General features: G+C 39.0%; 1 protein-coding gene across 3 annotated transcripts in view; it reads left to right on the top strand.

Annotated features, from left to right (window-relative positions):
- gtf2ird1 (GTF2I repeat domain containing 1) overlaps positions 1–16111 on the top strand; it is a 44524-nt gene that overhangs the window by 25358 nt on the left and 3055 nt on the right. For all 3 annotated transcript variants that reach the window (XM_042007898.1, XM_042007895.1, XM_042007897.1), the window contains 10 exons: positions 2828–2962; positions 6492–6545; positions 7180–7260; positions 9593–9776; positions 9877–9938; positions 11683–11754; positions 11950–12217; positions 14830–14858; positions 14961–15008; positions 15091–15168. In XM_042007898.1, coding sequence (XP_041863832.1) covers positions 2828–2962; positions 6492–6545; positions 7180–7260; positions 9593–9776; positions 9877–9938; positions 11683–11754; positions 11950–12217; positions 14830–14858; positions 14961–15008; positions 15091–15168 — 1011 coding nt within the window. The remainder of the gene's footprint in view (positions 1–2827; positions 2963–6491; positions 6546–7179; positions 7261–9592; positions 9777–9876; positions 9939–11682; positions 11755–11949; positions 12218–14829; positions 14859–14960; positions 15009–15090; positions 15169–16111) is intronic.

The raw sequence follows: 16111 nt of genomic DNA, 5'->3' as shown, positions 1-16111 counted from the left end.
AATTGCTTATGATTTCCTTCTGCTGCTCGGGGGGCCTGCTGGCTGGTGATTAGATACTAAATTTGCCAGTTTTATTTGTCATCTCCTGTGGGTGAATACTTTCTGCCAGAAGGCACATCTGATACCCACATTTCATTTGGATAAACAAATACCAAAACATTTGATTCACAGTTCGTGAGATTCACTCTGATAATTTTGAACATACTTTAAATGGGAGAGTTTTGTTAGGGAGTGGTTCATCCCTTCATCGGAGGATTGATGCAAGTATTCAGTGCGAGTAGCCGTGAACTGTCTCTGAAAGACCTTTATCTTCCTCTCCTGCTATGATGCTGTCCTGGGACCTGTGCTTCCACAGCTTATGCTAATCATTAGCATGATTTGGAGAAAAAATTGTAATGTTGAGGCCTGTATTTGCTTTCTTCTCACAGATTATGATTTCTGCATTTTGTAACTTGGAAGTATTTCATATTTTACTGTTTGCTGATTAGATTTTAAACTTGTTGTAGAGAATTCAGCATCCTGTTCCTGACTGATCATCATCAGAACATATCTTGTATTTGTACAGACCTACCAAGCTGGAAAAAATAAACCCTAAAAAACCAGCTGCCAGATATCTGGGTTTGGGAGCAGTTCTGCTCTGCAGACATCATATGTTATATTAAATACCACATTCAGCTGGTTGATCTGGGAGTTTCAGGTGACTTTAACGTTAATGGAGTAATATTTTTGTAGTTGATGGAATGACTCTGGCGATGGTGCTTTAATGCATGTGTGTTCAATCTATTCCACCAATGTTTTACAAAGACCAGCAATAGGATTAAATCCCTACTGGACTTATGACAATAGTACAACAGAGTGAAGAAAAATATTTTTTCACAGGCTTCAGAAATAAATTTGTAATATTACAAGAAAAAAGTTGTAATTGTACCAGTTCCAGTGATTTCCCCCTCCAACAAAGCAGTGATTTCCTGCAAGTCCACCTGCTTCTTTGGTGGAAGAAATGAATTTTCTTGCAGATTCTTTTTAAAGTCTCGATACTGATGATAATGTGGTGCTAATGTGCCAAAAGTATGTCCTTTTAAGTATCTTCTGGTTTGTGAAACCTATGCTGAAGTTTAACTTACGAAATGCTTTACAACCCTTATTTTAACAACGTTCATCTTCTAAAAGAACTGGCTAAAATATCTCATATCTCATAAAATGACAACTTTTTTCTCATAAAATTACAACTTGATTCTTAAAATCTGTGAAAAAATATTTTTCTTAATGTGGCCCTAATACTCCGTCATACGTTAGAACAATCAGCACCTCCAAATCCGAGCCCATGGTCCTCAGCCAGAAAAGGGTGGAGTGCTTTCTCCGTGTGGGGAATGAGGTCCTGCCCCAAGTGGAGGAGTTCACTCGGGGTCTTGTTGATGAGTGAGGGAAGGATGGAGCGGGAGATGGACAGGCGGATCAGTGCCGCGTCTGCAGTGATGTGGACTCTGCATCGGTCTGTCGTGGTGAAGAAGGAGCTGAGCCAAAAGGTAAAGCTCTCGATTTACCTGTCGATCTACGTTCCTACCCTCACCTATGGTCACGAGCTGTGGGTAGTGACCGAAAGAACAAGATTGCAGGGTAGCCGGGCTCTCCCCGGTGACCTGGGAGGGGTTCAGAGTAGAGCCACTGCTCCTCCACATTGAGAGGAGCCAAATGAGGTGGATCGGGCATCTGGTCAGGATGCATCCTGGACGCCTCCCTGGTGAGGTGTTCCGGGCACATCTGGTGGGATTCCCCGGGGAAGACCTAGGATATTGCTGGAAGGACTACATCCTTCAGGTGGCATGGGAGCACCTCGGGATCCCTCCGGATGAGCTGGTGAATGTGACTTGGGAGAGAAAAGTCTGGGTTTCCCTGCTTAGGCAGCTGCCCCTGCAAACCGACCTTGGATAAGCAGAAGAAAATGGATGGATGGACATTAGGACACAATCCGCTATTTATTTTAAAATAACAAATTGCTTCGTAAATGACCAAAAGTTATTTTAAATTCTGACAAAAACATGACTGAATTTTTTTTTATTATTTTAATGAACTGAGCAGCAAGCAGACAACAACAAAAACACTGAGTTTGTTTAAACATGTCGGCACTTAGACGTTTGTAAGAGTTCTCCTGAATGTTCGTTGGGTTTTTTCTGCTAACAAATCCTAGATGCAAAGATTTTCATGAATGTCCCAATCTTTGTAAAAAGTTCATAGGTAGGACTTCAGAACAATTTCTTTTTTGTAGAAATGATGAAGAAGAATCAAGGCAAACAACAGCTTAGGTAACAAATATTAAAAAATATAATTATGTATGTGTTATGTATGTGTTTATGGATGTAAATGGGTGGTCAGTATTAAAGTATCTTTCCCACCATCATCATCATCATTTACTCAGGTTTACACCAGTTTCTCTCTTTAGGTGTCCTCTTCATACGTTTATGGGATTTTATTGAATTAAATTACTGATGAGGAGAAAACACTACATGTAAAATGTGGGAGTGGGAAGTTTAGCTGCAGGTGGGTTGGTGGAGATAGTTGGCTGCGACTTGAGTTGAGTCCTGGAGGTTGACACAGTTGTATGCCATCTTTGACTTGTTTACTTCAGGATTTGCTTTTACAAGATGAAAACTTTGAAGATGGAGACTAACTGATGGCACGTGCGGGTTAAACTTCTTCAATCCCTGTTCAAATGTAGCTACATTAAGTCAGAATCACTAAAAGAAGCCATCACAGGATCGTGGGGACCACCACGGGGAATATTAGACCAAAGATGTTTGTTGTTAATGAGTGACATTTTCTTTCACAGATGCCGGGACGAATGTGGAGGAGTCCAGCGAGTCTGTGGTGGAGTATGTTGTAAGTGCTGTGTGTCCATCCACAGCCTCGCCCTCTGCTCCCCCTGCTCCCACGGTCCCCCATCATCCTTTGGAAAACCCCTCAGGTAACCTCATCTTTATCAGTCCACACCTCCGTATCCTCCCTCCTCCTGACACTGCAGCTCCTGGAATGCCTCCCATCTGCCACAGAACACCTTTTTTAGGGAGCTACATAAGTATGAAACCATTTTTTCTCAGATACTTTTTCACTTCCTCATAACCAAACCTCCACAGTCACTTGTAGCCACATCCCCAACCTTAAATACTCACCTCTCCCCCAGTTCAACTTTCTAAAGCTCTTATCTGTGAAAAGCAGGGTGCATCGGTTGCAGCGGTTTGACCCAGACTGGCTGACAGTCACCGACACGAGTCTCTCGTGACTTTATTTGTCCATGAGAGCAAACTGAAACGTAGAACTTCGGTCATGTCACTCATTATGAACGATGCATTGTGCACTTCTGCAGATTTTGAGCATCCTCTAATCCTGCTGCTTACAGCGGTTAGTTATTGTTTTGAAAAGACTAAAATACTCTTGAAAAGTCCCACTGATGCTCCCAAGCTCTACCACGACGTAGAACTCCTGTAGAACCCCTTCTGTCCCCGAAACCTCCGATAAGTAGATTGCCATCACCAAGAACGTTTGGGTCGACTCAGGTCTCTTTCTAATCTGCGCCAGCCTCATTTTTCTGATGCCACAGTAATAAATTGGATTCATTCACATAAACACATCTGTTAGTGGTCTGCCCACCTCGGCATAACTCAGAGGAAAGTTTAGCTTGTTAGCTAAAGGCTAAATCAGAAACATACTGTACAGCACTTTGTTGAAGATGTAGAAGGTTGAAATGTATAAACGTTGACCATTTTTATATACTTTTTAAAAACAGTTTAAATAAAACCTGGAAACAAGACAGAATTTACATATTTATGTTTTAAGTGTTGAAGACACCTTTAAGTCCGTCCTACATTCAGTTGGGACCATGTCAGAATCCTCTAATCTCTCACTTTCATATATTGACCCAAATCAGCCATTTTATCCAAACCAAACCAGTTATAGCTGCTTCTGAATTAAATTAAAATATTTCTGAGGCTGCTCTTTACATTTGAAGGTGGCGCTCCTGCAGAGATTCCTGAGTCTACTCAAGGTGATCTTGGTTTTTAACATTTATTTATTTTTATTTTATTTTGTTCATTTGATTGTGCTTTGTTTAAGTTTTCTTTTCTTTCACAAATGACCACTAAAGGAGAGAAAATAAAGGTAAGTGCAGCCAAAGTCACATTAAGTATTACTGTTAGCTTAATACTCTGTAGAGACATTTTATACTGAAGGCAAAACTGTGCACAGATTTACTTGGTGTACTAACACACATGATCTGCGAGGAGGGTTTAATGCTCAGTTTTCAAAATATTTGTTTTCTACAGCTGTTGTTCATTTAATTTTTCAAAGTCAATACAGTAAAAAATTAAGAAAAATAACAGAAAAAATACTTCAATAAAATTAAATATGATTAAATGTTAAATTAGTAACAATCAGTTAAGATATATAAATAATCAAAGAATACAAAATAAATACATAAATGTTTGTAAATGAAACAAATTTAAAAGAATAAAAAGAAATAAATGGATATTACATAAATTAATAACAATAAATATAATAAATAATACAAATGTAAGTACATAAATAATAGTAAATGAATAAACATAAATCAAAATAAAAATAAATAAAAGTGTTAAATTATTAATAAACTAATAGAAATAATAAAAATAAATTATCCAAAATTACACAAAAGTAAATAATATAAATCAACAAAAAATAAATCAAACAATTAATTATTTGATTAAACAAGAACATTGTATGAACATAATAAATTAGTAAATAATTATAAAAATAAAGATTTAACAAATAATAAATAAAAATCAATAAAATCTAAAGAAATAAAATTTTATAAAAGACTAAGCAGTTCCTCCCAAATTTGGGACAATAGGCTTCAAGGAGTTAAATATACAGGATGTGATAACTATATAAAGCAAGATGTCCTATCATATACACAACTGAAATGTCAATAAAAAAGCAATGCAGCAGCTAGCAAAGCTCATAAATGATCATTTCATTCATAGTGGACCATAGATGTTAAAAGTCAGATAGTTAGATTACGACATCTCATTTAAAAAGATTGCGACAAGCAACAAAAAGTAAGTGGCACTTGAAGGAAACAGCTGAAGTAATATCAGGTTAAATGCTTACAGGTCAGTAGCATGACTGAGTGTAAACAGGAGCACCTTACAGAGGCAGAGTCTCTCAGTACTCACAAATTGACATTCGTTAGCCTAAATCTTTCCAGATTTTAATATCTACAGAGCATAGCGTCATCAAAGAGTCTGAGACTCTGTAGTGCACAAAAACCACAACTGAAATTTAATATTGGATGTCCGAAACCTTCTGGTTAGGTTCCAGGGTGATTCAGAAACCTAGGTTAAAGCTCTTATCTGATGTGAACACAAGACATAAACACCGCCATCTTCTCTGGGCCAGTCTATACCTCATCATTCATCGTCGTGCCGATCCATCACCTACGTGAGGTTTTCGGCACATCAGCGCAGGAACCCCCGCTCCTGGTGAACTTTTTTAACCTCTCTTGACATCCTGACTTTCTAAAAAACATCAACATCACTGTTTGTCCCTCACCCGTCCCTCTCCTTTCACCTTTTATATCAACACCGGTCTAATTACTGGGCTGAGTAAAGAACCTCGGGCCACTCAGCTACTGAGGCATTCTGCAGCAGATGCAAAAAGCTATACTCTAACAATGCAGGGGCTTAAGCCAACTACACAACAAGGTAATGAATGTGCAAGCCTAAACAATAGCTAATTAACGATACTTCCAACTGAGCAGAGGGTCTACTAAAGGTTGCCTTCATCTGTGTGTGTTTATAGTGTCTGTGTGGTTTCCACGCAGACAGGAAATATTCAGCTGAAGCGACACACAATTTAATTATGTATTAAGACATCAAAACATGACAGTTTACTAAATGTTTACTCATAAAGTCTATATTCTTCTTTTAATGTGCCAGAAGAAATGCTCCACGGAGCACCTTTAATCACAGTCCACATAGCTAGACCTCACCTACATTCATATAGCTGTAAACGTAGGCTGTGTTTCATCACTGCAACCCCCCTCCTCCTCCAAAATGCAGATATATGTGTTTCCTCAACACCTCATACTTTCTGATACGCTTTGGCACGACCGCGTGGAGTCAGAAATGACCTGGTGTCGTTTAAATCAGACAAATAACATCTGGCTGTTTAGTTTTAAATGCAGCTGCTGATTGTAGATGAAGAGAAGTTCAGAGACAGCAGCTTTACGTCGCTTCTGATTTGTAACAAACACAAAGGGTGATTTCACTGCTTTTTTGGGACCATGACCACTTTAGACCAGGTCTTGTTTAAGATTATTGCATATAGATTGAGTCCTTTGGCCACCTGCTGACCTTTCTTGGTGTTACTGGTTTAAATAGTTTTAATAGTTTAAAATAGATGTAGCATATCTTCTCGTAAAGTTGCCGTTCACCTTCTCATCTGTCTCTTGCATCTTGCAGCTGAAGCTTTGTCTCCCAGTACGGCCTCCCAGAGCATCAGAAGACCCTCTGAAGGTGAGGTTGGGACCCGTTCACCATGTTTGTCTACTGTGTTATAGAGCAGTGATCCCCAGATCTAGTCCTCAAGGCTCACTGTCCTGCAGGTATTAGATGTTTACCTGATGCAACACATCTTATTCAAATTAAATGGATCTTTGAAAGCTCTGTACAAGTCTGCTAGTGAGCCTTCAATTTGAGTCAGGTGGTTTGCAGCAGGGAAACATGGAAAGTTGGCAGGACAGTGGGCCTTGAGGACCGGAGATGGGGATCCCTGTTATAGAATTTAACCTTGTCCTTGAGGCAGAATGATGCATTACAAAAAATGAAAACAGCAGTGAAAGCTGACCCAGATTACTCTCCTGAAGAAATATTTCATATTGGTGTTAAGTCCCCTTCTGCTCCTTTGCCACTCTGCTGTCCCACATCCATTTGTTATGTTGTGCAGTGATGAATGCTCCGTGCTGTACTCTCACCTGGGAATGACTCAGTCAGTTTGTCATTGCCAGGTCAGTGTGGAGCACCTGGAATTTGTCAAAATCCAGAGTTAGTGGTTGGAGAAGCAGTACCGTTCACAGGTAGGAAGCTGCCCAACCCTTCCGACTTCATGCAATCATTCACTCTTTGGTTTTCATTTGTTTGACCCGTTTAGCTGGGAGTCTGGTGGAGGACATCGGTGAAATGATCCTTCAGCTTCGGAGACAAGTGGAGAGCCTCTTCAGTATTAAGTATGGTAAGCTACCTGTGGTGGTGGAGCCTCATCCTCATTGACCGGAGAACGGGAAGTTATGCCAGGCCGATTAATGACTTTGATCTCGTTCACTTCTACACACCCTTAATCGGTGTATGGTGATTTGAAATTTAAGTCTGTTTAAATATTGATGTTGGAACGTTTAAGAGTTTTAATTATTTAACATATTAGCATGAATCGGTTCAGACAATTTGTAGGAAGTTGTAGGTCAAGAAAAGAATAAATCTTAATGTCATATCAGCACTTGAACAAGAGACACTAAGCAGTAACGTTTTTAAGATGGCAGTCTGACTCAAAAACAGAATGCATGATTTACAAATCTCATCACCCCAAATTTTAGTCCCAGTAGAACATAGACAGCATATCAGATGCTGAAACTGAGACATTTTACCATTTCATAGAAAATATGAGCTCATTTCGAATCTGATGGCAGCATGTGAATTTTATTCCTTATCTGATTTGCAGTCAGTGATGACATCATGTTCCAAGACCAGAGTAGTAGTTTTATTGATAATAATGTTATTGATACTAATAGAAAAAAGGCCAAACCTCCTTAACTCTTAAAGGGACAGTGTGTAACATATTCTGTTGTTTACTGGCCAAAGTCAACATCTGCATGTATATTTGTGTCATCATTGGTGTATTATGGCCTCCGCTAATGATCTGACACATTTTCACAAGCAAAGATTTTTAGATTTGTTTATACATATGACGAGTAAGCCAGCAGGGAAGCGCCATGATGGTCTGCCATCTTGAAACTAAGATAAGGAAAAGATAAAGGAGAGCAGCTTACTACCCGGCAAGGTGGAAATTCTGTTAAACTGGTATTCACAAAAATGCAGGACTATGCATATGCAGCAGCAGCAGAGGAGCCCTTTTCACCATCGCCAAGAAAGCGAAAATGGGGGAAAAAGGCAGCGTGAGCAGAAGATACAAGAAGGAAAAACATGGGGCTAACATGGGGTAGAAGGAGCTCAAGAAGGAGAAAGATTTTAAAAGGGATGCTGAAGTTGTCAGCTTTCTCCTCGACAAGATAGTCAACGGTACTGCCTAAATGAGCCTAAAGCTAATTTTTTTCATTCGGTTTTGTTAGTGTTGCCCTTTACCATGGTTACCATGGGTACCATTGGCACCATAACAGTAGATCCTGCTAAAGTACACCAGCCTTTAGGTACAAAAGTGTATGTTTACGTGGTTTCAGTCGCTTTCAAAGTCACAGTAAACACCAGCATTTAGTTGCAGACTCGCAGTAGAGCCAGACTAATAGCTGGTGGGAAGGATTTATAAGATGGCTTCTACTGGGACTAAAAGCCGGTGGGAAGGCTTTATAAGCTGGCTTCTACTGGGACTGAAAGCCGGTGGGAAGGCTTTAAAAGCTGGCTTCTACTGGGACTAAAAGCCGGTGGGAAGGCTTTATAAGCTGGCTTCTACTGGGACTAAAAGCCGGTGGGAAGGCTTTATAAGCTGGCTTCTACTGGGACTGAAAGCCGGTGGGAAGGCTTTATAAGCTGGCTTCTACTGGGACTGAAAGCCGGTGGGAAGGCTTTAAAAGCTGGCTTCTACTGGGACTGAAAGCCGGTGGGAAGGCTTTATAAGCTGGCTTCTACTGGGACTAAAAGCCGGTGGGAAGGCTTTATAAGCTGGCTTCTACTGGGACTAAAAGCCGGTGGGAAGGCTTTATAAGCTGGCTTCTACTGGGACTAAAAGCTGGTGCGGTGTCGAGTGAAGGGGGCAGAAGTCTGGTTGCTGGTATTGTGAAGTAAGCAGAAGTAGGCAAATTGCATTGTGAACATGGCGGTGGAGAATAAAGTTAACCTTCACTTTTTGAAGTGAGTTCTTTGTGTGTAACAGAGTGAACACTATAAACTGTTCCTTTATGTCTGGAATAAAGCCAAGAAGATGTTTTTGATGCACAATGGTGCCAAAAAGCAGCTGAGCTGGAGTTGGTTTTGTAAGGATAGGAGGTAAATGTTAGCAGAAATAACTGGAAATGGCAAAAAGCAGCTATTTGTGTGTTATTTCTACAAAGTACTGTTATAAATTACTATAGGACTATACTAAATTCTGTTTTGTTGTTTTGATTGGCCTGTATGCTATATCTATTGATACATTTATATCATTTTTGCCTCAAAATTCGACAACTGAGGCTGTCCTGAAAACATGCCTGGATGTTGACTGGGATTAGAAGGGTTGAACTTCTACAAGCAGTTTTACATAAAAAATAGAAAAATAAAAAAAAACAAGTAGATAATAACAAAATAATGGTTTTGAAGGGTTAATAATCATTTATCCGTTAACACTTTTTCCTCCTCAGCTGAAGCTCTGGGCCTTCCTGAACCAGTGAAGGTGCCGTACTCCAAGTTCCAGATGTACCCAGAGGATCTGTACGTCATCGGGCTGCCTGAAGGAATCTCCCTGCGAAGGCCAAACTGTTTTGGAGCAGCCAAACTTCGCAAGATCATCGCTGTTAGCAGCCAGATCAAGTTTGTCATTAAAAGGTAAAATCAAGTACACTCAGAGATAGTGTTACTACATCAAAGCTACATTTTAACTTCAGGGTTTATTAAGTGATTTATTAATATTGATTTTTGTCTTTAGGCCTGAGCTCTTAACTGATCAAGTAAAACAAGAGATGCCTTCCATCCCCATCTGTGATGCAGGTAAATCTCTCATACTTTGTTTTTGGAGGTTTTCAGAGTCTGTGTCACCAGAACTGTGAGATTAACTTAAAGCAGACAACACCCCGCTCATTTTCATCTCCACGTGTGAGCTTTTGATTTAAAAAGTAGTCAGAAGAGCAATGTGACCTCAGCGTTCAGTCCCTTTAGGGATAAAGTACATGAAAAATCCAATAAACTTCACTTCTGTTGAGTTTTTTATCAGCATTGCCTCTGTCCTTCTGGGAGAGTCACCTATTAAATGCCCTGAAACTTAAACTTAAATGATGTAATCAAAGTCTCTGTTGTAGAATTTTTATCTTCACCTATTGAACATAAAGTGCTTTTCAAACACGAGACAAACCACAGGAATACCATCTAAATTCATGTGTTGTGAAGCAAGTGATGAGCATTGAGCACATGGATTTATTAAAGGCTTTTGGACGGGTTCTGCAAATGTTTTGTGTTTTTTATTAGTATGTAAATACTGCTATGGCAGTCCCGAAGGGGGAAAAACACCAGGGAGGGTTTGTTTCCTTGTATTGAGATTTTAATGTATGGATGGATGTTAGAAAAAAGGAAGCAAAGATTAAGGTGCACTACATATTTAAAGGAAATCAAACGTCTTGGCATTATTATAGATAAATTAACTTGAAACAAACATATAAATGAAATGATGGCGAATAATGGGAGATCACTGTGATCAGAAGAACAACAACACAAACAATGAGAGAAAAAATAAAAACACGAATCTTATCAAACTGGGATTACTACTCAGTAATCTGGTCCAGTAGCTGAAATACCGAAAATTTCAAATATTACAAAACCGAGCAGCATGTGTACTACTGCAGGATCAATGCACAACGATTTAAATGATCATTGATTTATTGAAGTACCTAAATACATAATTGAAAAAAATGTATTAAATGTGTGGAAATACATAGATGAAATTGTTTTTATCATTCGGGTAATTCAAATCTTATTTTACATAAAAAGTAGTGCTAATATATATATATATATATATATATATATATATATATATATATATATATATATATATACACTACCATTCAAAAGTTTGGGGTCCCTTTCCTATTGAATCCCATGGCAAAGTGACCCCAAAGTGTATATATATATATATATATATATATAACTCTGTATATAATATAAGGTAGGTATAAAGTGTGTGTAGGTATAAAGCCTTATACCTATAAAGCTCCCCTTGGCAAAGCCATTTAGTTCGACCAAACACAGCAGCCAGACGATCATTCTGCTGCTGCAAGGACAAGTTAAAAAAATAAATAGATAAAAATAATCATAAAATAAAATGATGCACTGCAGCTCAAGACACATGGCATTATTAAATTGTGAATTAACTATATATATTTTAACCTCAGTTTTATTTATTTAGATTACTTAGAAATATATTACATTAATTATACATGTAATCAATTATTTATTAATATATTCTAATTTTTATTAACTACTAACATAGTTAAGTAATTAATTATATATTTTTTTGATTCATTATATATTTATGTAAATATATATATATATATATATATATATACGTATATATATGTATATATATATATCAGTTCATCCTCTCCTGCAGCTCTCTCTACTTTTAATTTGCAATAAAGCCTTTCTGCCGGAGTAAGAAGTGACTTTAAACGTTTGTTATGTTCAGTAAATCTTCAGAGACAAAAAAAAACCTTAAATTTTCCATCGGCATGTTTTCCTACAGAGCTGGACACCAAGGACATAACACTACTAACAGAGGACACTGCAGCTATTTCCAAGAGACCAGGATTCTCAGGTATGTTTGTGTTTCATCTTAAGTCGGTGCTTTGAGGTTCAGATTTGGAGCTGTCATCTGTTTCAACATAAATCAGCTCTGTGTATGGGTATTTATCAGCCTCACTTCTGAAACTAAACAGTGTGAAAGTCGGGGCAGCTTTAAACTTATTTTCATGAATGTGAAATATCAAAGTGTCCTCTGTGCTGTCTCCAGAGTGCATGGAGTCTAAACTGTCCAGGATCGACCTGGCCAACACGCTGCGAGAGCAGGTCCAGGATCTGTTCAACAGGAAGTATGGGGAGGCATTGGGCATCAAGTACCCCGTCCAAGTGCCTTATAAGAGGATCAAGAACAACCCGGACTCAGTCATCATCGAGGGCCTGCCCCCCGGCATCCCCTTCAGGAAACCCTGTACCTTCGGCTCCCAGAACCTGGAGAGGATCCTGGCGGTTGCTGACAAAATCAACTTCACCATCACCAGGTGTGAAACACAGGTCACATGGTCTCCCAAACAGCTGATTCCTGTTTTCACTCCTCTGGAAATGTTGGAGGTTTCATTGATACAAGCAGGATGTTCAGTCCAACCATCAACCAGTTCATAGGGATGTCACGATTACATGATTTCACAATCGGCACATTAAATGCCACGATTAATTAATCGTAAAGCTCCCTCAATATCATCACTTCCATATAAAGATTATGAATCAAGAACGCTGCTAAACATCCATGTGTTACCGCTTGTGTTACTTTGTTTTGAGCTGCAGAAGAGGCATGTTAGAGTGAGACGGTATGACAGAGGAAGAGTCGTTCCCTCCAAACAAACGGATTTAGTCAAGATTTCTTTGGTGTCAGGGTGTCGTTGTAAAGGATGACTGTAAAACATTAAATAAATTGCAGTGGAATTAGGAAATACATCCAGCACACACAGAAAACAGCAATCCTAAAGCCTGGTTCACACATAAGGATTTTTTTTAATTTTATGAGATTTTTTGTCTGGTCGAGACCTCACACATGAAGTAAAAAATCAGGCGTTTTACAGTTTAAATCGTACTGTGTGTGGTGTGATCCGATTATCTAATCCCAGAACAACACACACATAACGATGCTGTCCCGCATGTAATCTACAATCTAGTCCTCCGAGCCAGACATCTCACATGACCAAACGTCACCTAATAAAAACCAAGAAGAAGAACCATAGTAACAACCGGAAAACACAGCACCCAGCATGGAAGAGTTTATATAGGACGAGGGAATGATGGTGGTCTTGGGACTATTGTTAACAGAAAAAGCCAGAACTGAAAAAAATAACAGACTGGAGACGGCGTGAACACAGACTTTATTTACTTCCTTGTTTCCCAGGCTTCTCGCTCTCTGATTGGTTACATTTCCATGCCATGTCACCATCCACACAGCCACAATTCAGGAGTCGTTGGCTTTCCTCACACATAGAAAGATATCGGGTCATGAATATTGCACATGTTTAGTATTTATGACCCAATAAGGCTCTACCTTTGTTTAAAATGAATTATGAAGGTCCTGTTGGTTTCCATGGAGATGAAGGAGGTTTTATAGTGAAGTATTTACTCTTCCTATCATAGACTATCTTGGGCTTCACTTCCTTCTGGATCCTCATGGTGTTTCTAAGGTGAATGTGGGGGTTATCCCTGGATTCTTCTAACTCTGACCATTGATAGAGGTGTCCATCATCATCATCGGCCGATGGCTTCCTGAGATATTTACCTGCTTAACACCTCTATTAAAACACCTGCTCAGCTTCACTTTTTACTAACTACTGTGTAAAGTAACAACAGAAATGACTTTATATTTTTAAGGTGCATTTGGCCCCATTTTTGCTGACTTTTCTCAAAGTGTGTAGGACTCTCACTTCTCAGCTTTCTTTTGAGACAAGATGATACATAGAGCTCTTGTAGTTGAGAAGATAATCTTCATTTATTTAGGTTATGCCATTTCAGACATGAGGCAGAAAAAATTGGCCTTGTAAAGAAGAAGTTAAATGATGTTAATGTTTATCCAACATGACATTGCTATCGCGTCATCTCCAATTTTGTAATTGTGTACAAGTTTGGCTACAACATGATGAGTAAATTCATTTGAAATTACACTGTACAGATGGAAAAAAACAGATTCCAACATCACTGACACAACGTGAGGTCCATGCCTTCTAGTCATTAACGTGGAATGGTCTGTAAAAGAAAGCATATTTAATTCCAGATAGGTGGTCTTGTTTCTTTTTCACTGTTCCAGTATTATTGATGTCAAACAGCAGCCAAAAGACAACCGGAAGTCAAAGCTAGCTAAATGTTTTCCTGTGTTTCCAAAGTCTCTACTGGGTTGAAAAGAAATGTTCAAAAGCGTTTTTATAATGTAGCTTCAAGAAAGAAGCCTCCTAAGTCCAGGTAAAGGTCCTGTAGCCTTTTCCATCTGTTTTCTCTGAGAAATCCAGAGTGGATATGTAGGATTTATTTGTTCTTTACACAGCAGAGGTGATTTTTTATTTTATTTTGTTATGTTGGAATCAATTAAATCAATAAATCAAACTTAAAGACGTACAAGAAGTGTTCATATGGTTTTACATATTTGTATTGACATGGATTTAAAGCTGAATAATTGTTATAATCTAAAAATAATCTTAAATCTATAAGCTATGGGCTATGCCGTAGCATGTAGCTCGCTACAGCACGTAGCTCACGGCCGCATAAAAGTCGCTACAGCTGGCAGTTTTTTATGTTATTACCGGATAAGTTAAAGCTCAGCATAGCTTTTAGTTTTAGATTTCACCTCAAGAAAGACATAAAATTTCATGTCTTTACATCACTGTTCAGTATTAGTTCAGCTCACCTGCAAACACATTAATAGATCTGCCCTTTTGTGATAAAAAAACAACTGAAATGACTAGTTGATGCTTCATTTTAATCATGTGGAGCTGGAATGAGCCGATCTGCTGCTTTCTGACTTATTTCTTTTCTAAAACTGATTATTTTAAACACATCTACCAGAACATGTTCAAAGCTTTGAGCTCATTTATTGTTAATCCTTCTAACTTTTTTAACTTCTATGTTCTTTTGTTTTTAGACCATTTCAAGGACTTATTCCAAAACCAGGTATGAACAGAATGTCTCTCTAAGTCTAATTATGATCATGTGGCATCCAAGTCATATAGAAAAAATGAGATATTTGATCTCTTTCTGCGTTCTTTTTCTCAGCACCTCGACGAGTCACTTTACTGAAGAAGGCGTACTCTTCCATAAGTGGTGAGAAGATGTTTTATCAGGTCATAGTTTGGACCAGCCTTATTTTCAGTCATGTGATCAATTGCCTCTCGTGTCCTGATAGATGATGACGACATTAACCGCATGGGGGAGAAAGTGGTCCTTCGAGAGCAAGTCAAGGAGCTGTTCAACAAGAAATACGGTAAACAAACTTGGATTCGGGACTCTGGTGGTCCAGTCTCTGTCCATCATCTGTTCTGTGCGGCTTTGTGTATCTGAGGAAACCCGGTGGTGATTATTCAGCACTCTTCAGGTCTTTCTGTCCGGTAGTACATTAGATGATGTAAAGATTCATCATAAAAAACGTAGAAAAGTGATTTTGTTTAGCTGCTACAGTCCAGTTTTCCTCATCATGGTTTCAGACACTGGACTCAAATCTTAGAATTTTCTGAACAAATTATGTTTATTAAACCTTCCATCTATCCAGACTTCCCTTAGTAACACTCCTCCTACAGGATCCCGAGCCATTCCCAGATCAGAAGAGACATGTAATCCTTACAGAGTCCTGGGTTTGCCCCAGGGTAGGATGTGTTTTGGAAAATCTCCAAAAGGAATGCAACCAAATCGGCAGCAGCTCCACTCCAACCTCCCTCCCGATGTGTGACCTCCTCATCTGATCTGTCAGGCTGAACCAAACCACCTTCTGAATGAACCTCATTTCACCTGCTTCTATCTTTTCGGTCACTGTGGGCTGGTGAGCGTGGGTGAAGGTTGGAATGTAGCGCTCTGCCCATTAGCTCGGCCCTCTGCTCCTCCATCCTACCATCACACATGAACAAAATCCTGAGATATTTAAACTCCTCCGCTTGAAGCAAAGACTTATTCCCAACCTGCAGGGGGCACTCTACCCCTTTTCTAGTTAAGAACTATGACCCCGAACTTATCCTCAGATATATCAAAACCCATTTGGTTACATTTAGGAATATAAATCATGGATGATAACTGGAAAAGTGTTTTTCATCTGTGACCTTAACAGGTGACATTAGAATGACTTGTATGTGTCATGTGGTCATTATAATCCCAACTAAGTTTGCCTGTGTTGTGAGACGTGCCATTCTAACAGGCCAGCTGACAGAAACACCGTC

This window comes from Melanotaenia boesemani, chromosome 15, assembly GCF_017639745.1.
Source record: "Melanotaenia boesemani isolate fMelBoe1 chromosome 15, fMelBoe1.pri, whole genome shotgun sequence".
Lineage (NCBI taxonomy): Eukaryota > Metazoa > Chordata > Actinopteri > Atheriniformes > Melanotaeniidae > Melanotaenia > Melanotaenia boesemani.
This window is presented reverse-complemented; position numbering and strand designations above follow the sequence as displayed.